The following is a 25,865-nucleotide window of genomic DNA, read 5'->3' as shown; positions in this document are numbered from 1 at the left end:
TTTATTTCGAGCTGGTTACGTTAGATTTATCAAGACTGCTGGCAGCTGTAATTAATCCATATTATTAGAAAATGTTATCTTTGCAAACGGTAACGCTGAAATGTTTTCGGCAATAATGATTCGTTTGTTTTGGTCTGGGGAGCGAAAGTGTTCCCTAGTCCGCCATGTTGGTTGAGGATTTCAGCTGTGTAGTCTGCAGGCGAAATGCGAGTAATGTGTGGGATATTTCATCGTAGAACTTATTGTCAGACATTATTATCGTTGTGACCTGCATTTTTAACAGTATTTTACATAAACTAATGAATCGTTATTGGCATGGATATTTCGGAATTAATGTATTTAAATGTGATATGTCAGAAGATAAGACTGCTAAGAGCAATGATATAGCCTGCTAATAAAAGTTTTACATGGTGTTCACGGATAAGTTTCTTGTGCCCACGATGTCTCTGGAGAGTAAAATACAAGATCTTCAAGCACGTCTCGACGCAGAGAATAAAGCTAACAGAATGGATAATTTACCGAAGGACCTTAGCCACGTCTCTCCTAATCCAAGACATGGAACAAGTCGAAGACCCAGGCAGTGTAAATATTACAAACTAAATGGAATTATACCGTTTCAATTAATCAAACAAGCATTCCGATGCCACATGCTAATTTTATTGCATCACTTGATGCAAGTAAAGGGGTTGAAAGTCATCAGACCTTTAGATGTTCTTCAAATTTAAACATTGTAAACGTAACTTTCTAACTATTGGTTCTCATCTGGATATAGTGCATTACATGTGGGAATATCCATGTCCTGGCTTTCTTTGTTTATTGCCGCTGAATAATTATATAATGAAGTGTGACCCTGCGTTCTACTCCAGTTTTAGGTATATTGATAGATTATATATGCATTGGATAGAGCGAAATGTTCGGTTTTTGTGTATAACACCATATATTTTATTTTTTGTTTGTTTAAATAAACATATTGAAATGAAAGAAGGGCACAAATTATATATTTGATAAAATTCTAAATTGTCTAATGTATATCGTTTAACCCTAAGCTCTACTCCAAATTATGTATTTCCTAGGGCAATCAATGTCATACTGTGTTGATAAGCAATTAAAGATTTTTTTTAGTTGCTTATTTTATCATTTGCTTTTAATTAATCATTTCGGAAGTTTTTGTTGCTTAATGTTATTTAATATTTGAGCATTGATTTTTCTGTACTAAGTTTAGGATTTTGAATGAGATGTTGCCATAAAATAGGAGTACATCTGTGGGGCATAATATTGGAAAATATCGAAACTAAAATAGGAATTATGTTCAGGTGACTATCCTATTGATTTTTCGTGGTTATTTTCGGACATGGTAGCAATGTTATGAGTGATTACACTGATGTGTACTCACAGTTAAGGGCTTAGGACAGTAGCCATTCAGAAGGAACACTACCTTTCCCTAACTTGTTTTGCAAAATGTACCTCTCTGAATTCGGTTCAGTGAATTCTTGGTGAAGAACTTCAAGAATTTGTTTGCAGATACATGCCACCAGCATTGGTGGCATGTATCTGCGTAGATATCAGCTGGTGTTTAATTGCTAATAATTTTTGTTCTCCATTATCTCACTTCATAACACATGATTCTGAGTGGATCATTTTTAAGCTGTTGCTTCACTTCTGTGATAATGTGAACGCCCTTGGAAATTTTTAGGTTGTTTCGTATGCTATTTTGTTGACTAATTATTTCAAATAGCCGTGTCTACTTTGTTTAATTTTAGCCTTTTTTTAATTATAGTGGGAGACTTGGGTGGAGGCAGCCTGGGAAGGGCTGATGGTACTGGGGGGAGCCGTCCACGAAAGCAATTGGTCCTTCCTGTCAGCTATATGGCCCAGCAGAGGGGCCTTGATGGCTCTGGGTCCTCCTCTGGGGGAGTTGGAGGAGACATGGATGGAAAGTTGCAGGAAATTATGAAGATGAATGGCATCTTGGTTTTTGACAGTAAGGTATGAGTCTGATGAGCCTTGGAGCCTAAAATTTTATTTGTGTGCAGCAGATTAACAGATGAGCTAATTCTAAAATATCTAATTAGTAAAATCATCAAATAACAGAGCACTTTCAAGCTACTATGTAATTGATCAATCTTTCCTGGGTGTAGAGTATTTTCATGGGCCCTGGAATGTGGAAGTCTGTGATAGAATGAAGAACATTAGGCAAATGAGGAAAGGGTAGGAATAGGATAGGCATGTTATACTGAGTGGGGGAAGTAAGCCAAGTTAATAAGGGGCTTGTTAGATTATGATTTGTTGGAGACGCATGGGAATTATCGTTGTACCAATATTTAGACTGTACCCTTCCAAAATCTACATTAACCAATAGAATACAGAATAAATAAATGTAGTTAATATTACCATTTTAGCATTGCTTTTTTTCAGAATTTCAAAAGTATGTGATTGCAAGAGATTTTCAACAGTATTGTGTGATTACTTGATATGTTTCACATATATTCCTAGCGCAAAGCAGTATGTTATGTTACATACCCGACATAACTTGGATACTGGCCTTACCTAATCAATTATGACTCTTCAAGTCATTAAGTATTGCCAAATAGCCAATATTTGTCCAAAAATATTCTTATTTGGAATAGAGAATGTACTAAAAAATAAAGGGAATATATTTATAGTTGGATAGCAGATACACTGAGCACCTTATATTAAATATTTAATTTATCCTGCTATCACCCTTTTGCTATATTATTTTACAGAAAAATATGGCATCAAATGGATAAGAACTGATGTTAGGTGCTTATCTTTGTAAATATGCATCAATTTGCTCTGTAACACCATTATTAATAATCTGGAATGGCATGAAGGAACAATCATGCAGTTTAATTATTTAATGGTTCCTCATTTTTTAATTGAAGGTAATGTGTAATCCTAAAACAATTTTGAGTTTAAAACATTACATATTCAACTCTAGGGATTGTCTTTTGAATCCCACGCTTACATCTGATTTTCAAAAAAACTTTCTTTTGTATTTTATTAGTACACTGCAAGAAACCACTAGGGTGTGTGGCAAGGGGTGAATACGCGCCAGATTAATTTTGAGCCAAATATTTTTACCCCTACTGCGGTCGGATAATGTTATTCTGATCGCTTGTCGTGTATGGAAAAAATGACATCTTAAATCTGTCTGTTCTACACTTAATCTCTCTTAATTTTATTGACATTATCTCACCTACTGTGGTGCATAAGGGTTTACAATGTATATTGAAATGAAATTATTGACTTCATATTTCTACTCACTTTTGAAAGTGTGAGGAATTACAAAATAAATAATTTATTTTCAATATGTTGTGCAAATTCCATAAAGTTACCCTGAGACAACACATTTTGCGACATAACATTTTCAACATCATTGCTAAAGAGACATTCCACTTTATACTAGATATTAAATCTGTAAGTTAACCTTTGTTCCTTGCGTGATTCCCAGCCTAACTCTTCTAAGCTGCAGATAATCCAATTCAGCTATCAATCTAACTTCATGACGATCCCATGTACTGCCAGGTTATTCTGAATTAGGCCTAACTAGCAAAATATAACATTTCTCTAGCCCTTTCATCACATTTACCCAATATTCTTGTAATAAATCGTAATGTTTTGTTAGCTTGTCCACGTTCCTCGTGTGTGCTTTACTCAGGAGAGGTCGTGAGTGAGAGTAACACATAAGTATTTAATTGAGTCTACACATTCCATTTTGGTGTACCTGATGCAGTAGGTGTTTGGGAGGAAATTTCTCTTTTCCAAAAATTCATCACTATGCTCTCTCGTGACACTAATTACATCTGTAACTATGGTGAGATTCAATTGGTTTAGCTCATAATCACATCATGTGTTAGACAGTATTGGTTCTCTTACCATATTTTCAAAGGAAACATTTTCTTTCAAGAGTTTTGGATCTATTGACCTACCTTTATTGTGCCACTTTTTGGTTGATCTGGTATGTGTCATTTTCATTCTGGAAGACTGCAATAGTCACCATTATACAATTTCACTTCCCTTTTTGTTATAAAGATTTACAGATCTGAAGAAATAAAAAATACTAATTCTTCATAAACAGAAGAAATTGCTCAGGAAGTAATGGCTTACCCATTCACAGGCATGTCTGATTGAGATATGTCATGAAAACTGTAGATCATGATGAGAAAAATAGTTTGTATATTTCACAGAATTTATTGGTATAAAATGTAATATGTGTGTAAAATAAAATTCTGTGAAATCTATGAAGGTTTTTTTTCATTATCATTTTGAGGTTTCACAAAGGAGAGCCTAGAATTGTCAAAATTCAAATATGACTGGTTTTCAAAGTCTAGCCTGTTGCTAACTGATCATTGATAATCAGCTTTAGTTTTATCCGGGACACTTTTAAAATGCTTCCCGCCCGGTGATGTTTATGTGATGCTCTTCATATTCTTAGCATTACCTTCATTTCCCTTATCTTTCTGCCCCCAAAAATTTGTAAATTTGACTAACTTTGTAACTGTTGGGCCTTCCACCAAGGTTACACTGAGTGAGTCAGGCTGTTGCATTGCTGTTACAATCACTGGCGAAGCAATAATGAATGAATATTACTCACTCTTGTTTTTGCATACTCATTAGTAATGTGTTTAACTCGATGACTCATGAGAGATCATTCTAGTTTATCTCTCTAGGTGTGTATGAGAGAATACACAATATAATGTTTACTTCCTCTGAATTTATCAAGATTTTGAAAACTGCTAAAAGTTAATCTAACGTATATACTTTTTCTGTACATTCATATGTTACCTGTAGTTATATTGCCTTACCTAAGAGAGGATTGGTAAATGGAGCATTCAACTGATGATAAGTTGGTTACTTATTTGGATGCAGGCATCTAAATCCAGATTTTTTAAATAGTTTTTCACAGTATTATTAGAGATACTAGTCCAGATGATGCTACAGGGTAGAGAAACTAGTTTGCAATAAAATTTTATTCTGTGGAGATGCAGAGTTATTTGATTCTTCCTTTTTAATCCAATTTTTTTGTTCTGAATGCTAGAATTTTTAGAGGATCCATGGTTTACTTAGGGTACCCCCCTACCTCAATATCATTTCACAAGTGTTAGGTGAACTTAACCTCAGCATTCTATGTTTAAGCAGTACATGCGGCTGCAGGGATCCGCAACCTTTTGGTATTAACTAAAACTTGCCTCATTACATGGTCAATGCAACAATTTCAGAGTGTAAAAATCATTCGCCTTGACTGAGATTCAATTCCAGATCCCTACCCAGAGGGACCTAGGTTCGAATCCCAGTTAAGGCGAACGACTTTTACACTCTGAAATTGTTGCATTGAAATGTACACTAGCGGATGACTCCGTTAAAAGTTACTGCTGCGGCATCTCCCGCAGTTTCTTTGGAAAAAAGTCATTACATGGTATTGCATATTATCCTGTAGAAGTTAATTCTGTTTACAATGATAATATTAAGTATTTTAAGTGATAGGTACATGCTGATTTTCCTTTGAATGTTTTTAGAATCAAATCCAGTCCAATTCTTAAGGGTTAGAATGAGGCTGATGAGTTAGCCTTATGAAAACTTGTTCCTTGAAAGTGAGTTTTTGATACAATTACAAATGTTTACATCTTTAGAAACAAGTTGAAATATATCTACTTTATTTATTTACCAGATGAAGGGAGTTTATTTTGTCATATATTTTTTCTAATTGCAGGAATATCACACAGAAATAGAAGATTTGGAGCATCTGGGTGAACTTGGCAATGGGACTTGTGGTCATGTTGTAAAAATGCTCCATAGGCCCAGTCAAACGATCATTGCCGTAAAGGTTAGCATTGATATTTTATTTCCTCTCAAAACTATTCACTTGAAACAGTGTGATTGTAACAGTAAAAAGAGTATTAGGTTTTCGATTATCTTTCTAGTTTGATCAAATACTTTCAATGTGGTGTCTTGGGAACAATATGTTGCCTCCAAACATTGTATATGAACATTTTTGTTATTATTAGAGGCATAATTATTCATTCTTGTACCATTTTACAATATAGAGCTAAAAAATTTGTTTAATTCTACATGTAATTATGTACTATGACTAGTAATACTCTTTCCCTTTTTTGTGTACTCGATGTATTTCGATTGAATAAAAATCTTTAAAATGTAAAATTCCTCTGCAGCAAATGCGTCGTTCTGGCAACAGTGAAGAGAATAAACGAGTTATTATGGATCTGGAGGTTGTCCTAAAATCTCATGACTGCCCATTTATTGTTCGTTGTCTTGGCTGTTTTATTGCTGAGGCTGATGTCTGGATCTGTATGGAGTTAATGGCAACCTGTTTTGATAAACTTCTGCGGAGGCTCAAACCAGATTCCGTTCCAGAATCAATTTTAGGAAAGGTCACTGTTGCCGTAAGTACCTCAAATGTAATTTTCATTTAATCATGAAGTTAGCTCACCTGTGGCAATACACATTGTTTTTAACAACCTACCCAAAAAGAAATATATTTAAATACTGGTAGTGGGTCTACAAGTGATGGTTTCAGACTCATGCTGTGAGAGGGACACTTATTCAATAAAGGATCCAATATGAGACCCAGTGTGGGGATGAAGTACGTATTTGCTGACAGTACTTCATCTTCAGTATGTTATTACTTTTTTTCAGACTGTAAAGGCGCTTCATTATTTGAAAGAGTCCCATGGTGTGATCCACCGTGATGTCAAACCGTCCAATATCCTTCTAGATGAACGAGGAAATGTAAAACTTTGTGACTTTGGGATCTCAGGAAGACTTGTTGACTCAAAAGCAAAGACTAGAAGTGCAGGTTGTGCTGCATATATGGCAGTAAGTTTAAAACTTAACTATATTGTTTTGCATGATGTTTTAGTTTGACTTCAAGTCATTTCATCAATAGAATAGGTTAAGGCCCAATAATGTAATTACGTGGTTGGTCCCAGGAGTACCCAACCAACAAAGAAAACACACAAATTCTGGAAAAGTATGTATTTATTTTTCAACCTAACCTCCTTTTGGCTCTATACACTTTTCCCCGCAATGTTCAATAAGTTCAATACCCTTTTCATAATAAGAACTGTCTTGTTCTCAAAATAGTCATTAAATGCCGACATCACTTCTTCACTGTTGGAAAATCTTTGACCACCGAGCCATTTGTTCGAGTATGCGAACAGAAAATAATCCAATGGGGGCTAAATCTGGTAAATAGGGTACATGAGGTAGCAATTCGAACTTAAATTAATGAATTTTGGCCATTGCAATAATGGATTTGTGAGCTGGTGCATTGTCTTAATGAAACAACACTTCCTTCTTAGCCATATACAGCTGCTTTTGCTTGATTTCTTAGCTCAAACTTTGCAATAAGTTTGCATAGTACTCGCCGTTGATAGTTTTTCCTTTTTCAAGAGAGTCAATGAAAATTATCCCATGCACATTACAAAAAACTGACGTCATGACCTTTCCTGCAGATGAAACGGTCTTCACCTTCTTTGGAGCCAGTTCTCCCTATTGAATCCATTGTTTTGATTTTTCTTTTGTGTCGGATGTGAAGTAATGGACCCATGTTTCCTCCATGGTGAGGAAACTGCACAAAAATTCATTCTGCTTTGCTGCTGTGAAACTTTGCTAAACACTGAATTGAAACATCTTCACGACACTGGTTTTGCTCGAGTGTGAGCAAACGGGGCCAATTTTCTCCATTTTCACAAGTTCACTGAACATGTTCAATATTGATGGCTGCCAAACAAATACTAAACATCGTAGTGTCTTCAAACTTGAAACATGTGCTTTATAGATTGTATACTATCGAATGCAGTGATATTTTTCAAACAACTACCGCCATCTCTAGGTCAGGCTGGGTACTTATGGGACCACCCTCTTATATCATGAAAATCTCAAAACTGCAAACCATTTATGCAATTATGAGATTTTAAAATTTCCTAAATAGAGTTGAATTACAGTAACTTGTTGGTAATCTGAAGCCAGTTGGGTTATTTGGCGAGGGTGGGGTAATAAGGGGTTATAAGGATGCTGTGGTACTCTGCCAAGAAATATATTGTAAATCCTTGCATTTTTCTCGGAAAATACTCAAGTCCATAGTACAGCTATCTCAGGAATGCATAAATTCCCGAGTTTTACATTTTTAATTACGAATAAATGATTGCTTCATGAAACAATTTCAATGTTCATGTAAATGTGGCATATTTTATAGATGTGTCTAAGGAGTAAAGTAGAAAAGGTTCACTAAAAATGTTCGTGGCTTGCTGTATATATTAATTTCAATTCCAGGCACACTCAAGCCACCAGTATTATTTTTCAAACAGTAAAATTTTTTATGGGACAATTAAAATTGAGTATTAATTGTTACAATTGAAAAAATGTTCATCTTTCCAGCCTGAAAGAATAGATCCACCAGACCCAACTCGTCCAGATTATGACATCAGAGCAGATGTATGGAGTTTGGGAATAACTCTGGTGGAACTAGCAACAGGGCAATTCCCATATCAAGACTGTCGGACAGACTTTGAAGTTCTCACGCGAGTCCTTCAAGATGATCCTCCAAGATTGCCAAAGTCTATCAAAAGAGCAGGAAAAGAGGGTGATGGATCTGATGATTCAGAAACCAGTTATTTTTCTCCTGAATTTCATTCCTTTGTCACTTGCTGGTGAGTATATATTATCATACATTATATATAAAGAATTATTTATCCTTTTTCATTATGTATACTTGTGGTCATCCCTTTTATGTATTATTGAAATAGCCTCATCTGAATAATACCCAGATCTCAAGTAAACTTTTCATATAAAATAATGTGTTCATATTTAAGAGTATTTTACTATTAAGATTAATATATTCTCAACCAATGGTTTTCTTAATGGCTGGCATTACCCAAAAATCATATGATAAAATTATATTGTGTATCTCAGTGTGAATAATATGTTAACATATTTCCCTTTAATTTTCCTAATAGATGAAATGATTCTGTTGTAATCAAATTAATTTCACTCCAGTCTAGCTTATTTACCTAACCCTATTCTTTATCCTGAATGGATGATTTTCACTTGAAAATATGTGTGTACTCCTAGGACTTTGCTCTTTAAGTTTGAAAAGTATAAAATTGTATGTTTGAGGCAGATCTTACTTTAGGTACTGTATTAACCAATTAGTACATATTTAATTTACAGTTTTAGCATAGTAAAACTTCTGAAAATGCTCTTCACTGCATTTATTCTTATGGCAACCAAATTATTTTCTAATGGAATTTATTTTTATGAAATAATTTGCACATTGTTTCAAACTGTCAAATATGTTATTTCAAATTGTCAAAATTTCAAATGTCATTTTCACTAGTTTTTTGAAGGGTCATATGATATAATCGAGAATGTTATTATAATGAATATACTACAGTTATTTTCCATAAGGTTGGTTTGATAGGTAAAGTTAATTCTCACCTAGTACCAATTAGATGTGTAATTTGCACATCAGGGAGAGGAGACAGTTCCTTTCTGTGTGCCACCTATGGTTTCTCACGAGGATCAGCTCCCCAAAAAATAACACAGTTTGGGAGAAGTTGACGGTTTCCAGAGATAGTGCCCAGAATCAAATTTGGGTGCTCCAGTCAGTAGTCCAGTGATCTACCATAGGACAGTTGCTTCTACCCATTTAAATGAATAAGAAAATAAAAAGTGTTCTAATCAAAACTTTTATCTAATAACTGTGCACATGCCAGGAGGTATTATTATGCAAGTTCTATTCGATTTGAATGTCAAACAAAACTGTTGATTCCATGCAAGATTTATTCAAATTAGAATTACTGATTTGCAGATCCCTCTATATGCAGGTGCACTTTTACAAATTTGTATTAGAACTTGTGTGCATCAAAGTTATTAGGACATAAAAGGTTTCCCATTTGGTTATCTCATTGCCCTTGGTAATGAAACTATTTGGACATTTGGATTTCTGATAGCTATTTCTCTGTTATTCCCATCTTTTTGTATTTTTCCTGTTTAGAAAATGGTCTCTTTGTCTAAAAAAAATAGAATCAATTCTCAAAGATTACTATCCATCCCTCATTACCACTGTTCATAAAGAAAACTTATTGCAATTAGTGAAACAATTAAACCATCACGTTCACCAAGTGCGGTAAACTTAGATGCGAGAAGGTAAAAGGGGCTGAAGAGATCAGGATAAAAAATAAGATCTTAAGGAGATGCTCTAAGCCAATTGTAGGCTGCATATCTTCACTAATAATGAAAAAACAAAATTTTCCAAAGTATAAACAGTAAGGCACACAAAAAGAAATTGAGTAAAGAAATGCTTATGGTAACAGTAATTTAGCAAAGAATAATCTTGCATTAGAAGGAACTAACCGGTTGAAAAATACATTTCAATTTTTGGCCCAAAAACTAAACTAGTAATTGTACAAAATGTTAAACCTCTTATTTCCTAATACTTCATAATTTTTAACTTTATTTTTATAAGCAATAAAGTTAATATGAACATTCTCTTGCTTTATGAGGGTTTTACAGTCCTTGAATGCTATCGAATCTAATACTGATCCTGCATTATCATTCATCATGGATACCTGTATATTAATAAATACTGATTTCTTGCAGAAGAGTAATGAATAGCCAATTCGTTGAGGGTTGCATGGAAAATATGTGATTTTAAATCTGTTCAAATCCTAGTTTGATTTTTAGTGAATGCTGTTCACGTCAAGATAAACATTTGATACAAAATATCCTTCATTTCAGTTTGACAAAAAACTATAAGCATAGGCCAAAATATCGAAAACTTTTAGAACATCCATTTATTAAGAAGTATGAGACTGCACCAGTGGACGTTGCCGACTGGTTTGCCCGAGCCATGAAGCAGTGTGGGGAGGCCAATTCATCTAGTTCATTAACAGTTACAACGACTGTGGCAAATAGCACAGGAAGTGAAGATGCAGGTAGAGCAGGACCTCCTCCTCAGCATCCAAACTCTGCTACAACTACGTCTTCTATTCAAAGGTAAGGTATTTCCCATGGCCCCTACTTTTTCCTGATTTCAGTTGCCTGTGGACTTGTTGCCAAATTAATCAGTAGTGATGCACGGACACCATTTTTTCATAATCCTTGGTACTAAGTCCAATATCATTAACTATTCCCTATATGACTCATCACCATTTAATACTATCTATTATGCATATCGCATTATATTTTAGCAGTTGTGTGGCAGCCACTTATACTGGTGACATAAAATGTACTAATATGTGAGCAAACCACAAAGTGTTAATAGGACATTTTTCACTGTATTATCTTCTATTAAAGTATTTTTCATAGTTTGAGGTGGCCCTGGATAGCTTATGCTAGACTCTAATTAAAGTTCATAGTTATAAAGAAGTGGTTCATGGGCTTGAAATGTATTGTAAGTATAAACTTATCAATTTGTTTTTACTGTGTGCCAATTTCTTGAAAATTGTATTATTTTCTAGATTCACTCCAACACCAGGAGCTTCTCCTATGCTTCCACGAAGAAGGGGCACTTCCTCACCATACCACCATCAAAGGTCTCTCTCTGAAACTCCAAGGCCTGTCTCAGGAGACTCGAGTGCTTCTTCAAGACCTTCCCCACCACCATTCTCAGCGTCTAACAATAACAACAACATTTCTACCTCCACCCACCCCGATGCCCTCAACAGGCTGTCCATTTCAATGTCCTCATCGACCCCCTCTGCCCTGCCGGTCAGTGCCTTCCCCCCTCAGCACCATCACCACCAGCAACATAGGATACCACATCACCTGACACCTCCTACTGGGAGGAAGCGGTACCCTTCTGAGCCTCATGGCAACAATGGAACAATTAATCAGCAGCAGCTTCATAGGCTGTGTAGTTTCTCTCCACCGCCACAAGCCCACAGGGGGCATCACCACCTGCACCACTTCCATCATCATTCTCATCCTCATCATTACTATGAAAATCATGATGTTGGGATGAAATGTGCAGAAAAGGTATAAACATTTTACATAAGTTATTTTGGTAAATGTACTGTTAAGTAAAAGTGGTTAGACAGTTTACCTTGGTATTTTCTCGATTAGACGTATTTCTTTGGTTTGGTTTGGTTTCTGTATAAATCAGTGTGGAGTATATCTCAACTGTACATTTAAAACTCTAAATTCACATAAAATCTCATAGGCCCTCAAAGTTTACGATCTGGCATTTATGATGTAACATACATAATATAGTGTAAACATTTTTCAATTTAATATTGATTTACTTGGCTCTAAGAAGGTTAGAAAAACTTTATGGGCATGAATGAAGCTCTGAGGTAAACTATGACAGACTATTGTCTGAAATGCATTTGAGTCTCATTGGCCATAGGAAGGCTGCAATGGCTTTTCAAGTTAACATTCTTGAAGCTGTGCATTTTATGGCAAGATCATGCAAGGGAAAATAAATGAAACTTATGGGACATATTTTACCTACGTTTCCTGGTAATAGCACTTTCCCTTAATGTAAATTTTCATGTGATTTACACTTTTCCTGTGTCCCCCCACAAAATCGTAAAAGGAGGATTTCACTGAATGTATATTTGTAATGCCATGAACAAATCATCATCAGTTTAAAGTAATTTTTTATTCAAGCATTGCTCTGTTTTCAGGGCTTGATCAACTGTATTCTACAATTGCTTCATTCCTTCAGATAAGATAATTAAATAATTTGCATCAAAATTTGTTTGAGGACCAGGTCAGGGAAAAGAGAGGAGAGGTTTTTCATTTCTTTGTACGGAATGATTTTGTTTAACTAGTCATCACTATGTGCATATGCATTTGTTATTATATCCATGTTTGATTGGTTTTTAGTGTTTTGTTCATTTTGGGAATTAACCATGGTTTTTATTGATCTGAAAATTTAATATCCCCGTATTCTATGGTAATATGGAATTATGTGCTCTTCATAATGTCTGGTGCTATTCTGGGATTTATTTAAGATTGAACCTAAAAGTCATATTAGTGGAATACCTCCCTTCTTTAATGTTCCATTGCATTTGAATGAAGTGTGATTAATTATTATTCAAGGAGGATGATGCAGTAGCAGGAAAGAAGCGTTTTGCTGCCAACATAAAGTTCCAGGTCCCACCACCGCCCTCCCACTCACCGCCTCCCCCTCCAGTCCTCGCCACTCACCCTCCAAGCCATCCACAACATCATCAAATGTGTTCCACTCACCAGGTTGGTGGCTATAGGAATGACTATAGGGGACGAAATTCACAGCCAGTATGTCAAGGAAACCAACCTGGATCTGCCGTAAGTTTGTTCTTTGTTTTTATTTTTCACATTCTCAATTCAGATGTCATTGATATTTGAATGTTTTACCATTTTCATCATTGGCATAAAAATTGGGTAATTGTATGAACCTCAACTCATTCCAGTTATTTGGATTTTTTTCTTAAGTTTTTCTCCTGGAAGTAGACAACATTTAGATTATTGTTGAAATAACTGCACTAGAAGGGAGTCTTGGAAACTCTAATAGACTTGAAAATGAGAGATGCTTCGGATTCAACTGTTGTGTGATCCCACTTAAGGCATTCATATAGAAAAAAGTCAGTGATCACTCACATATTTCCTATAATGTTAATTGGCATTACTGTGATGTCCATTGTACAAAAAATAATTTTAATGTCTCCACATAAATCTATTTTTTATTACCATTGTGTCTTTTACCCGGTAAGGGATCAAAGTACACTTTTAATCTTAAAATGTATTAACAAATATATTTTCATTTGAAATCTGGCTCAGTCATGCATGCATAACTTTGATAATAGGGAATTTTATATTACTTCTTATTCCTGTGCTACTATTTACTTTCTTAAAAAATGCTAAAAACGAAATAATTCACTGTGAACTCCAGTTAGAATTCAACCACTACACAGGCTGTTTTCAACAACTCCTGTTGATGCCCTCCACATCTTTCATTAGCCGCTGTCTCAATTGAAAATCAAGATTTGCTGGAAGAAATAAACAATGCTCCTAAGATTGTGTCCAGCCCTGAAGTTAGCACAAGTGGGACTGAACTCTTTGAAATATGCTAATGAGTAGATGACCCATAAACAGTTTTCCTTGACTAAGGATGTCAGTGATGGCATACCTACAAGACGAGCATGTAATGACTTTTGTCTCAGACATAACGTTAGGTATCTAAAATTTCCTGATTGGTATACTAATTCAGACTCCATCATGAATGGGTTTAAATAAATTTTAAGTAATCATTACATCAGTTCAAGAATGAAATATTTCTCTCAGTATTAGTGTAATGGAAGATAATCCCAATTATGGGAGAAAGTTTTGACATTTGTCAGTAAGGAGGTTTTTTCAGATGAATGAAATCAAAAATTGGGTATTAAATTGTCCTTACTTTGTGAATAATTATCAAGTCAACACTTTAACAATTTTTTAATTAAGCACAATACTTTTCATATGTCATTAATTAGCTAATAATTGGTAAAGTGTGAAAACATGAAGTTCAAAGAACATTATTAGTGACTTGCTTATTAAAGGTATGATCTTTTCCTTACAACTAATTCATACAGTAAAAACCCCATGTTTACACTTTTCTAGGAACCCCAGAAAAAAGTGTAAAATGCTGGAAAATGCAAATAGTGGTAAATGGAAATTTTGGCCTGTGGAAAGCAGTTATTCATTGTAGAATCCTTAACTTGCTTCCAACCCTATGATATGTAGTGTAAACCATCCAGTACATTCAATTTGATTGCCTTCATATTCCTACCACAATCATGTGGAGATTTTAATTCCTGTAAAGTCATTCTTTAATAATGCACCATATATTAGCGAATTATGCCTAAAACCAGTTGTTGGAGCTCACTAGTACAATTTTCAGGAAAAAATTGAAAATGTACATTTCTCGAGTATACATTCAGTGGATGGGCTAGATGCTGATCAATAATTGTTTGAATGTTCTTTTTCTGAGATCTCATTTAAAACTGTTCGCATTACTTACTTATTTCAATCATTTTTTCAAGTTTATATGTACAAACACAGTCAAAAGTTTTTTTACAAAGGATGATGTGTGTAGTAACTGTTTTAGAAATGAATTTTTTAATTAACTTATCACCCATAGAAACTGTCGGGGTACCACAAGGTACCATTTTTGGGCCATTATTATATTTAGTATATAACTGTGATTTTCCTAGATATATTGAGAATAACGAAATAATTCAAAATGCAGATGATACAACTCTGTAAATAAGCAACAAGAACCCTTAACTTGTTGCAACCCAAGTTCAGCAGCTCATAAATGCTCTAGGAAAAATGGTTTAATGCCAACAAAATATCTGTAGATGTACTTAAAACAAACAAATTGAGTAGCTTCAGGCATTATGTGTTGGAAGTTGAACATAATGAATAACTGATCGAAGCACTTTTCCTCTTGATAACATTTTTTTTTTATTTTACGACCGGGTTTTGATGATTTACATCATCATCAGGTAACAAACTGAAGTTGTGTGCCGGCTTATACATTCTGGAAGGGGGGGAGAGGACGTGGTAGGAAAGGAGGGGGAGAGGAGACGGGGGAAAGGGGGGGGGAGACCAGGGAGATGTTTACAAGAAATAGTGGAAACAGCATTTTCACCTTTTTAAAAAACCTAGTACATATAGTCTCAGGGTGCGAATTGGTCCTATTGGGTGGATGGCAGCAGTCTCCAATAAACCATCAGTAGCCGGGACGATGCCAGTAGGCGGGCCGGGGTTTGGAGGCCAAGGATTAGGCCCTTCTGGAAGGGTGGTGGTGGAATACCCTCATTTAACTGGGGGGGAGAGGAGAAAGCACTCAAGGGCGGAGGCGGTTGTGTGTCACGTGTGGACAAAGTTTACCAACGAAAGTTGATGGAAAGGAGGGGGGAGGAAGAAGTGAATTGCATGTCATTCAGGATTGGGTTTTCTTCTTTACTCGTTGGACAATTTCCAATTGTTCCAACACATCTAATTTTCTGCATTTATTCGACACATGCAGCACTTTAAATTGAAAATCACAGGTGTGACGACGAAGATGTCTTGCCGTTTTTTAGGCGGCTTTTTTATTTCAGAGATCGCCTTATTTGGGCTTTTGCTCTGTGTCCTGTGTATTTTTTCCGCCTTTTCCTGGACTACCAATCCAGCGTCGTTTTTATTTCCCTTTTCCATTTTTTAATTGTCATTATATTCATTATTTATTTATTATTTATTATTTTTTTTCCTATGTGTTAGGGGTTTAACACCATGTTTGGTCTTTTGTACTTATCGTATGGACCAATTTTGTTGATTTTAGTGTATGTCATAGCTTCGTTAGAATTTCCTTTCAGTTTTTCGAAGTAATTCTTAGTTTGCCTCAGTAAAACGTTGTGTAGTGTCTCTATGTCTATTATTTTGTATATATTTTCGTTTTTCTCCCACGGAGGGAGTCCAAGGGCCAGTCTTAGTATTTTCCTTTCAGTGGTTTTTAATTTTTCCATTTGGGATCTACTCACTAGCCCCGTCCATGCAGGTGACGCGTAGGTTAGGATTGGTCTTATAGTGGTTTTGTAGATTAATAATTTTATTTCCTGAGGGGAAATGACTAACGACGACTTGCTCGAGACTAACCACACCTGTGGTTAGTCTCGAGCAAGTATTTGGCTGATGTGGTGTTGCCTAAGATTGTGCACTTCTCGTGTTCTTTGATTCGGGTCCCACGTTTGGCCCACGTATATGGCATTACACTTGCTCTATCGCATACACACCACTCTTCCTTGTACTGTCAATGGTATCCTTGTATTTGCCGAGCAGTTTCAATATGTTGAAGGGGGTGTAAAAAGAGACTCTAAATTTGTCCTTCGGGAGTGCATTGACTAACTGGTATGATGAGTTGTTGATAAAGGGGATTTTAAGTTTAAAGGGGTTCCATACCAATGGCCTGTGTTCCACTTTGGCAAAAAGTGGATTTAGTCTACGAAATCATACGAACAGTGTAGATTTTATAATGCAAGAGTTTTTATAATAGAAAAAAATATATATTAGATGTATAGCAAAAATACCCCCATGACAAAATCGCTAACCTTACTTTAAAAGATTGAAAATTCGAATGTTTACCTTGTCTGTGTATTTATTACTTATCTATGTATGTTAAGGATGATGTGAAACAGCAAATCACCAATGCTCAAGTACATAGGCATAATGCTCAACAGAGTGTTGATGTAAATTTGTTCTTCCACTCCTCTGCTATGTATAATAAGAGTCCCTTTCATGTGGCCATCAAAATTTGCAACTATCTGCCTCCAGGCATAAAGTCGGCTGCTTCTAGGGGCGCATTTAAGAAATATCTCAGGCGTTTTCTGATAGATGAATGCTTTAATGGTAAGGAAGAGTTTCTGGAGTCTTAAGAATGCTGAAGCAGCTTATTGTTTGTTCTCTGACTTTTCCTATATTTTACTTTGTAAAGTCCTGGGACCAATAAATATTATTATTGTTATTATATTATCCAAGATAGAATCAAAGATGTGGATAAATTGAAGAAAATATTGCTAACCAATATCAATTATTAACTAAGGGGTCCAGTGTGGTTCAAGTTTGAAATCTGGTGTGGTTTAGGATTGAAAATGTTTTTAATCGGCTAGATTGCCTATCACCTGGCTCAAGGAGGGATAAATATATTATTTGCGCTGTACTGTCTCCTAAGAAATTAAGTTAATCCCATTCATTTATATTTCGCCCTTAAAATGTCTACTTAATTCAGAAAAATGAAAAAAATCCTTAAACCATATGAATGCAGAAATAACTGATATTTTGTGTTGAAGATACGAAATTGTTTGTATATATTAATTTCAACTTTTATTTCTGTATTGTTATTTTCATGAAAAAATAATATTTGTTCTACATTTGTTTGATTATTATAGGGAAAAGGTACACAAATGGACTCCACAGCACTCCAGCAGCACCAGCAGCAGCTCTACACCAGGCTTCAAGGAATGGTCGATGGGTTTGGCCAGCAAAAACTCCCTTCCCCACCCCCAAGACTGAGCAGAGGTCAGCACACGGCCTCAGCAGAGGGTTCTCCTCTCCTTAGGAGAAATTGCTTTATGGAAGGGGCTGGCTCTCCATCAATGGGCAGGAGGTAGGTCACATAATTTGAATTTCCTCCCGATATTTCACCTTTAAGTTTTATTTTCTTTTCAGTGTTTAGGGTAGGTTCAGTCAGCACCCAAGTTCAATATTTTCAGTTATTGTGGTTCAGCCAGTGACAGAATTTCTTCTTCTTCCTTCCTGTTTTCAGTTTTCTTTTCAAACAAATTTTTCTAACATGCAAGCATCCTCCATCCTTCTGGTCCATGTTAATGTCAGTAAAACACTACAATGATTATTAGTTGCAAATGCCAGCCCTGGTATACGTTTCAATATTTAAGTCATAAAAATTACCATATGAAGCTCCAACATGCATTTTTTTAAAGAAGTCATTTTCTTCCAGCTTTTCATATTTATTAGATCATTAATACCCTGTATGTATAAATGCGTGCCTAAGATTTCAGCTTTCTTAATAGAAAGAAGAATTTTTGAGCTTTGTATTGCAAAATCTAGTAGGTTTTATCAAACATCAAGTTATAGCATACCAATACACAATTCACTGATAATAATTACTCAAAAAAATGGAATGCATTGGAAAGAAAAAATTGTATGTTTGTATATTATAGTATCTAGATGTATAATTATCCTTATTTATTCTGTAGTTTGTTAATGGAATTTTGTTCTCATGATATTGTTTTGAAATTCATTATTCTATATATTTCTATAGTGGCTTTCTAGGTTGATTGTTGTACTTCATTTATGATTAATTAATTGTGTAAGCTCTGTGTGTAAGTCAGATGTAATTATACAATGAGAAGCTACCAAATGTAATCAATAAGTTATCATATGTACCCATACTGCTGTAAAATAAGGTTTCTTGTGCATGGTAAACTATCTTTTGAGTGTATCATGCCTTGTATTCCATTCCATTATTATCAGTGAGTTGTATATTTAGATGTTTCTAACTATTAATAGGCACCTAATATCCACGCTCTTCTTTCTTTGTAAGTCTAAAGCTATGGATATCAATTTCACCGATAAGGTTTTAACAAAATTTGGTGGAGTTCAGACATTGTTCGTCATGACACAAAAGCAGGAAAAGTAACATTGGAGAACCAAAAATGTTTAATTGAGGTAATCAACATAATATGTGTATGGATGTATCTTTGGCCCCAGAGGCAGCAAGAGGAGGGTTAGAAGAAAGGCTTATCTTGACAGGTATGTGATCCGAGATATCAGTGGAACCTGAGCCTATGCAGGATGTGCATCCTCATTTTTATGATGATTTAAGGGATAAAACTGTGAATGGTAAATTATGTGGGTTTATATGTTGTGCACCTAAGTTAAAACGTCAAAATGTATCCTAAATTTAGAATGGACTAGTCCACACACAGCTAAGAAGATGACACAGCTTTTGATTATGAAGTCCATTCTTAGCTCTTGATCAGTCATTAGGGCTCGAGGTTGATGGTGAGGTATTGAAGGGACTGATGAAGAGAATAGGTGTCAATTAAACACTTAGGAGATTCCAGATATAGAAAATGGTAGAGAGTGGCAGTAAGTGGTGAAGAACAAGTAGATGAAGATAATCATGTATCAATGCCTGCCAGATGCCATTAAAGTTAAAGGATATAGAGAAAAGTATTATTGTCAAAAACATCTTCGCTAGCTCTGATCTCTTGATGTGGCAATTTGACGACAAAGAAAAGGCCAGAACAAACAAATGTAGAAATGTTTTTAGGCGATGGTTATATTTTTTTTATAAGTAGGCAGTGGGTTCAACTCATCATTTGTAGAAAATTATTTTTATTTTTAGGAAGCACAAAGTTTTGGTCCATAAGTTTTAATTATACTTTCTCAATTCAAGTATTAAAATACCAGTGGAATTATTTATGTACATCTTCTATAAAGTGTTACCACTGGAAGCTCTCCATTTTCAAGTAAGGGATGCTTGTAAGACAGGTTGAGAGAATGCAATCAGCTATCTGCCTGGAAGAAAGGGTAGTTAAGGCAGTGCTTTCTCCTATGCTGCTATCACCACTGTTTTTCCATCAAGGTGGCTATTGAGTATGTCTTGATAATTGTTTGTTCAAAGATAGCTTTGGAGAGCATTTCTATTCAGATAAAAATAAAATTGTAAATCATCCAAAATTGCTGAATCTGCCGCACTTTTATTCATTAATTTGCCCATGCAGCTATGAAGTTTGTTGAGCTAAAATATTGAGAGCATCCTTCGTAGTTTCTTAAAAGTTCATAGAGCTTACTAAAAATAAAAATGTTACTATCTATAGTTATGTTATTATCTTCTGTATTAATGTGAACTAACAATTCTTCTGGCTCCTGACCCTCATCTTTGACCTATGTATCTGTCATTGCAGAGGCATAATTTAAAATGTCATTAATAAAGTCACAATCTAAACTTTTGCCTGTTGCAGAGGAACCTCTGCTTTTGGAAGGTTGTGGAGTCATCTTGGACTCAAGTTGGTTAGTGTACCATTGTTTACATTCTACATTAGCTTATTAGAATGAGTCTCATAATGGTCTCAGGGTGTATTTAATTACCTCTTTAGTCTTGTATTTAAGAAATAAAATCATCAACCCGCCATATTGTAGTGCCAGGATTAATATTTTTAATTGTAAGAAGAGTTGAATGAAACTTATCTATTGGCCATTTTGATGCTCAATTTTGTAGTTAATCTAGATCTTCGATAGCTTAAATTCCTAGTTTTGCTTTCAAGATTAGAAGCCTTTTCTAAACCTGGCATAGATTTTTCAGTGCATTGCGCTTTATTGTATTCTTAGTGGTAGTATTCTTACTTAACACTTGTCTAAATATGGCACAGAGCTTTTGAAACACCTCGGTAGCATTAAGAATATATTTTCGTAAGATCTCAGCGTTAACTGGTTAAGGAATTTGAGTAATTTTGCATAGCCAAAAATGAGGTCTGTGTATAAGCAGTAGAAGCCATCTTATGAGGGAGTTTCATAAAAATTCCTCTGTTATTTTATCATGGTTGTACTTATAAAATATAGTGTAATTTTCTAAATATTACACTCTTTACACTGCTGGTACCTGATATTCTGAATTTTTATAGCCCCTTACCATTATTAAAAAATCCTCCCAATGTTTTGAATGTTAGTAAATACTGAAATTCAACAGTGAGTTACAAAAGGTACAAATTTTGGCATTATGTGACATGTTTTTATGAAAAACTAAAATCATGTATGTATGCATGAATAGATTTTGTTGGGATTCCACAAAATTTATACTGTATCCATAGAAAGTTTTGCATTGGCAAGTATTACTTTCAAATGTAACTAGTATAATGAAGTTTTGCCTTTCAGCCAATATATGTACTGCTAGTAATTAAAGATTATAGTGAGCATAGGAAATGCTGCGAAGAAATTATATTTTTTACATTAAATTCGGAATGAAATCAAGCCCGCATTCAGATAGTATGCTGCAAATTAGGGCATAATTAGAGATTTCTCAGTAATTTAAAAAAATCCATTTAATTAAAAATTAAAAAATCTTTGACAAAGTAAAATTATGGAAAATTTGTTATCAAATTATTACATAATGCAATTATCGTATTGTATTCACTTAATTAATGAAAATATCACTTTACACTGTACATATCAAAATTAATTTATTTACAGCTGCAAGCTAAATTTTAATGCAATGATTTCGATTCAAAATATTCAGTACTAGCTGCGGTGAACTGGCTCATTATAGGCACACTAATGCTCATGAACAAGAATTAACAACCATACCAAGAATTGCATGATTTAGTTATGTGACTTGAATTAAGCAATGAATGCCTGTATTTTCATTAAGAGGCACTGTTGGGAAAAAGGTGGGCATTGATCTAAATACTGTATTAACTTTAAACAATAATTTGGAATCACTCAAATGAGTGATTTTCAGTACTTCAAAAAACAGGTTGATCTTATAATGGAGAGTCAAAATTGTTTGTTCATTATCTTTTGGCTTCATTTCCCCACTTTAAAAATAATGGCCTGCTCTGTAACATAACTGCTGCAAATAGAGGGTCTCTTGTGCATTGAATTATGTGCATGGCAAAATGGTATCTTAGCTCTTGGGGCACCTGTAATCGAACATATGTAGCATTGAATATGTTGGAACATTTTTTTTTAAGGATGGCAGCACGCTAATGGGGAAGAAGGTAATACACCCCCAATTGCTTATTTTAATGTATTATGGCTTATTCTTTATTCTTTTGATTCTCAGTGCAATTTTTAAAGGCCTTCATAATATGATGCATTTAAAAATGTACACAGTGTAATTTAGTGGTTGTTTTTGACCATGGTTGGGTCAACAAAAAGATTGGGACGAACAAAGGACCTATTTATTCTAAATACCAGTAATTGACTAAGATTTTCATTATTAATGTTAACTTACTCTCAATTTTCAATCCTTTTTATCCTAGGAGTTCTGGTTAAGAGTTAAGCCTGTCCTTAAACTTGAAATTTCCTCAGCTAATGAACCCGCTTATGACATTTCCAGGTACATTTCTCCGACACCCCCTCAACCTCCCCCACGCCGGCTATCCTCAGGCGAGAGCAGCTCAGTCCCAGGGTCCCCTCGACATCTGAGGTCAGGGGATACCAGCACGGAGTCAAACCAAACGGAGGATCAGTCAGCATGCCAGCAGTCACCTCTCCAGAGGCCCAATGCAGCCCAGCCGCAGCAGCAATTGCATTACTCCCCCTTTCGATCGCGCTTCCATTACACACCTCAGCCTCGACGCAGAGTTCTAGCTCCTGATTTCAAAGACCTGTGACAAGGCAGAAAAGTTAATTCATTGTTTTCCCATTTCACTCAGATGGTGGCGATAAATTCAGTTGTTTCTAAGAAGTTAAAGTTTTCTCTGGTAAGCTAGATCTCATCACAGTGATGTCCAGAGGTAAATGTAAGCATTTGTCCCCTATGGGGTTCTTGGCAGTTTTTTGTATTGTTCTTATTTGATGTATAATTAATCCTTTATCCCGATGGTCAATTTGTGAGAGATTTCAGTTCTCTTCCTATAGACTAAGAACTTTTATTTCTCATCTGCTGGATATTTTTTTAAACTCATGAAGTTCAAGTTTAGTATCAACAAAAGCCTTTTTAAGTTATGTTCACCCAAATATAAGATAATAATGGCATCTCATAGTTGTGTTTATTCCAGAATTTTTCATATAATTTCTTTAATGTTTCCATCGCTTACTCATTATCATAAGTTATTTATTATTAAATTAACACTGCTACTAATAATGATTTTATTTCAAATCTGCTTTTTCATTGATCACCATATTTATCTAAATTTTGTCAGCTGATTGACCCACTTCAAGAAACAAGTTATGACCTGCTTCAAGAAACGTGATACGTTTTGTATTTGTAATGAGCCTAGCTGTAAGAAGACTTCATTTTGATTGTCAAGACATTTGAATATGCTTTATTTAACTAGTTATCTTGTTATGTTCTCTTTTCATTTAATCACCACTGAAGAATATTTACCTTACTGCATTAGTAAATGAAGCAAAAAATGGAAAATGACTTTCTCTTAAGAAATTAAGAGAGTTAATATTACCTAGCTCATTTAGCGTTTTTCAGCTTGTTTATTTATCTATCATCACATTTTCAAATATGCTGTTGCCTAATTGAATGGATGACTCAAAGATTGCTTTCATGGATACATAAAATGTTCTAAGAAACTTGAGCCAATAGAGAGAGACCAGCATTATTTGAAAACTGGGAATGGTATAAACCATGGGAGTAATGAGGAATTCCAAGTTTTTTTACTGCAAAATACACAGTGGAAAGTGGATGAAAAATTACAGTTTTTATTTTAAATCTAAATGAAAGAATTACCTAGTCATTATTTCTAAAACTAGTGAATTGACTTTCGAGGTGTCTGTCTGCAAGGAGTTTAATAATTTTTATTAAATCTCTATATATTTAATGGCCTCTCATGCATGTATTCAGGCTATCCATGCATCTATCAGGCTATATGAGTGTCGCCACATAACTACATGTTTTAGCAATGCCCCTGTGCCTTTCTTGCAAACATGAGTTTAATTTGATTACATTGTACTTATGATTCAAATAGTTGTATCTTTGGGAGAAGTTATTTAATGTTGACATAGTTGCCATAACTATTATCAAGGCCTCAATAATATACCAGAGGAGATGTGGTAGTCCAGGAGGTAGAGTGCTGGGCTGTTGACCAGAGGACCGAGATTCGATTCTAGGTGATGCCTCTGGGCACCCTTACCTTAGCTTAGCTGTTTGATTTTTTTGGGTGCCAGATCTTTCCGAGAAACCATATCATATGGGTGAGCTCTACCTTCACCTATTGAACCAACCTTTGGGTTGATTACTGTGGTGGTTGGTATATCAGAGGTAAACTAAGTATTACAGTGTGGTGAGATGACCATTAACCTCATAGTATTATTTAGTTACAGTAGATATTGTTATTTTTTATCACTTTTAATATGCTAATGTAATCAGTTAGCATGGATTGTGGAGAACTTCCTGGATCTCAATACTATTGCAACCTCAACAGTGAACCTCCTAGAGGCATGAAGGATAAGCGCAAGGTTTTTGCAATGTTAGAACATGAAGAAGGGGAAAGCATTACAGTGAATCCTTGAATTTACACATTTCAATGGCTCTGTTGGCTCTCAGTATAAAGTAATGTCAACCTCAAATGTATGTCCCTGAAATTCTTGAAAATCACTATCCATTAATTAATTTCAGGAAAGCAGTTGGAATAGTCATCTTCTAGTGTAGTAATCTTAGCTGCACAAAATATCAAATATATATTGGTTTTCTGGCAGGAGTATTTTTTAATCATGTGAAATAACACCACAGCTATTGACTACCTTTATTTACTTGTTATTATACACTAAATATTGATTGGAATCTCTTTAAATAGGTTAAAAGGAAATATGTCGTCTAAAATCATGGTAAAATAGGAATTCTGCAAGAAGTAAATACCATACATGAAAATATAAGGAACAGTATAGCATATTAGAAACCTTCCTCTATGAGAAGTCTTACTTCAATTTTTTCCGTGTTCAACCTTTTGGATTCCATTTATTACACCTGATTTTACAAACATTATTGTTTATATTATTATTTTTTAATAATTAAAAGTTTTCCCTAGCCTTAATTTACCCAAAATATGATTTTACATATTTTTCACTGGTCACTTCAATTTTATAAATTTGAGGTTTCGCTGTAATTTATTCAAAATATATTCAAGATAATTAAGTACTTTTCTTTTCTAACCTTTAACTGCAACAAGTTGAAATAAGTCTGTACCTTCTAGCCTAAGACCCAGAATCTTCATTTTTGACAAACTCAATGAAAAATTATACATGAGTGCCATACAGCTCAAGGATCTTGGAAGAGATGTCCACTCAGATCATTTTCTTTGGTGATATATTGCTAAAAACACTTCCTGGCCTGTACCATATAGTTAAAAATACTCTTTGTCATGTAAAATGATTGTTTTCTCATGAATAAATTATGGCAATATCATTATTCCCCCAGCTTAGTGCACTCATTGTGTATGATAGGTTTTTACAAATCACCTCATGGCATATAGCAGTTAATTTCATTTTCAGTTTTAAAACAGAAACCTCATACTGAGTCAATCAAAAGGAAAGTTTCCTGCATCCCAGAATATTTAAGTTACTCATCCACTCAATTTTACTTCATGATTTACCTGAATTAATGTGATGATTTTTAGTAT

General features: G+C 34.8%; 1 protein-coding gene across 2 annotated transcripts; it reads left to right on the top strand.

Annotated features, from left to right (window-relative positions):
- Nucleotides 1-117: 117 nt before the first annotated feature.
- Nucleotides 118-23,618, top strand: LOC139689688 (uncharacterized). 2 transcript variants are annotated; one of them, XM_071586887.1, is made up of 12 exons: nt 118-582; nt 1,778-1,986; nt 5,732-5,845; nt 6,192-6,422; nt 6,676-6,855; nt 8,419-8,690; nt 10,780-11,037; nt 11,502-12,018; nt 13,087-13,314; nt 17,937-18,154; nt 20,538-20,586; nt 22,631-23,618. In XM_071586887.1, the coding sequence occupies exons 1-12, from the start codon at nt 408-410 to the stop codon at nt 22,889-22,891; spliced, it is 2,712 nt and encodes a 903-aa protein (XP_071442988.1). In that variant the 5' UTR covers nt 118-407; the 3' UTR covers nt 22,892-23,618. The 2 variants fall into 2 exon arrangements, with proteins under 2 accessions (XP_071442988.1, XP_071442997.1); XM_071586896.1 differs by lacking the exon at nt 20,538-20,586.
- The last annotated feature ends 2,247 nt before the right edge of the window (nt 23,619-25,865 follow it).

This window comes from Hetaerina americana, unplaced genomic scaffold (genome assembly GCF_022747635.1).
Source record: "Hetaerina americana unplaced genomic scaffold, ioHetAmer1.1.p SCAF_1, whole genome shotgun sequence".
Taxonomy (NCBI): domain Eukaryota; kingdom Metazoa; phylum Arthropoda; class Insecta; order Odonata; family Calopterygidae; genus Hetaerina; species Hetaerina americana.
The sequence above is the reverse complement of the archived record's forward strand: the minus strand, read 5'-3'. Positions and strand labels throughout refer to the sequence as shown.

Excerpts from the sequence above, each read along its gene's own strand:
- LOC139689688 (XM_071586887.1), top strand. The coding sequence starts at position 408 with ATGGTGTTCACGGATAAGTTTCTTGTGCCCACGATGTCTCTGGAGAGT. Across the intron at positions 583-1,777 it reads AAGTCGAAGACCCAGGCAGT|TGGGAGACTTGGGTGGAGGC; the intron begins GTAAATATTACA and ends TTTTAATTATAG. Across the intron at positions 5,846-6,191 it reads AAACGATCATTGCCGTAAAG|CAAATGCGTCGTTCTGGCAA; the intron begins GTTAGCATTGAT and ends ATTCCTCTGCAG.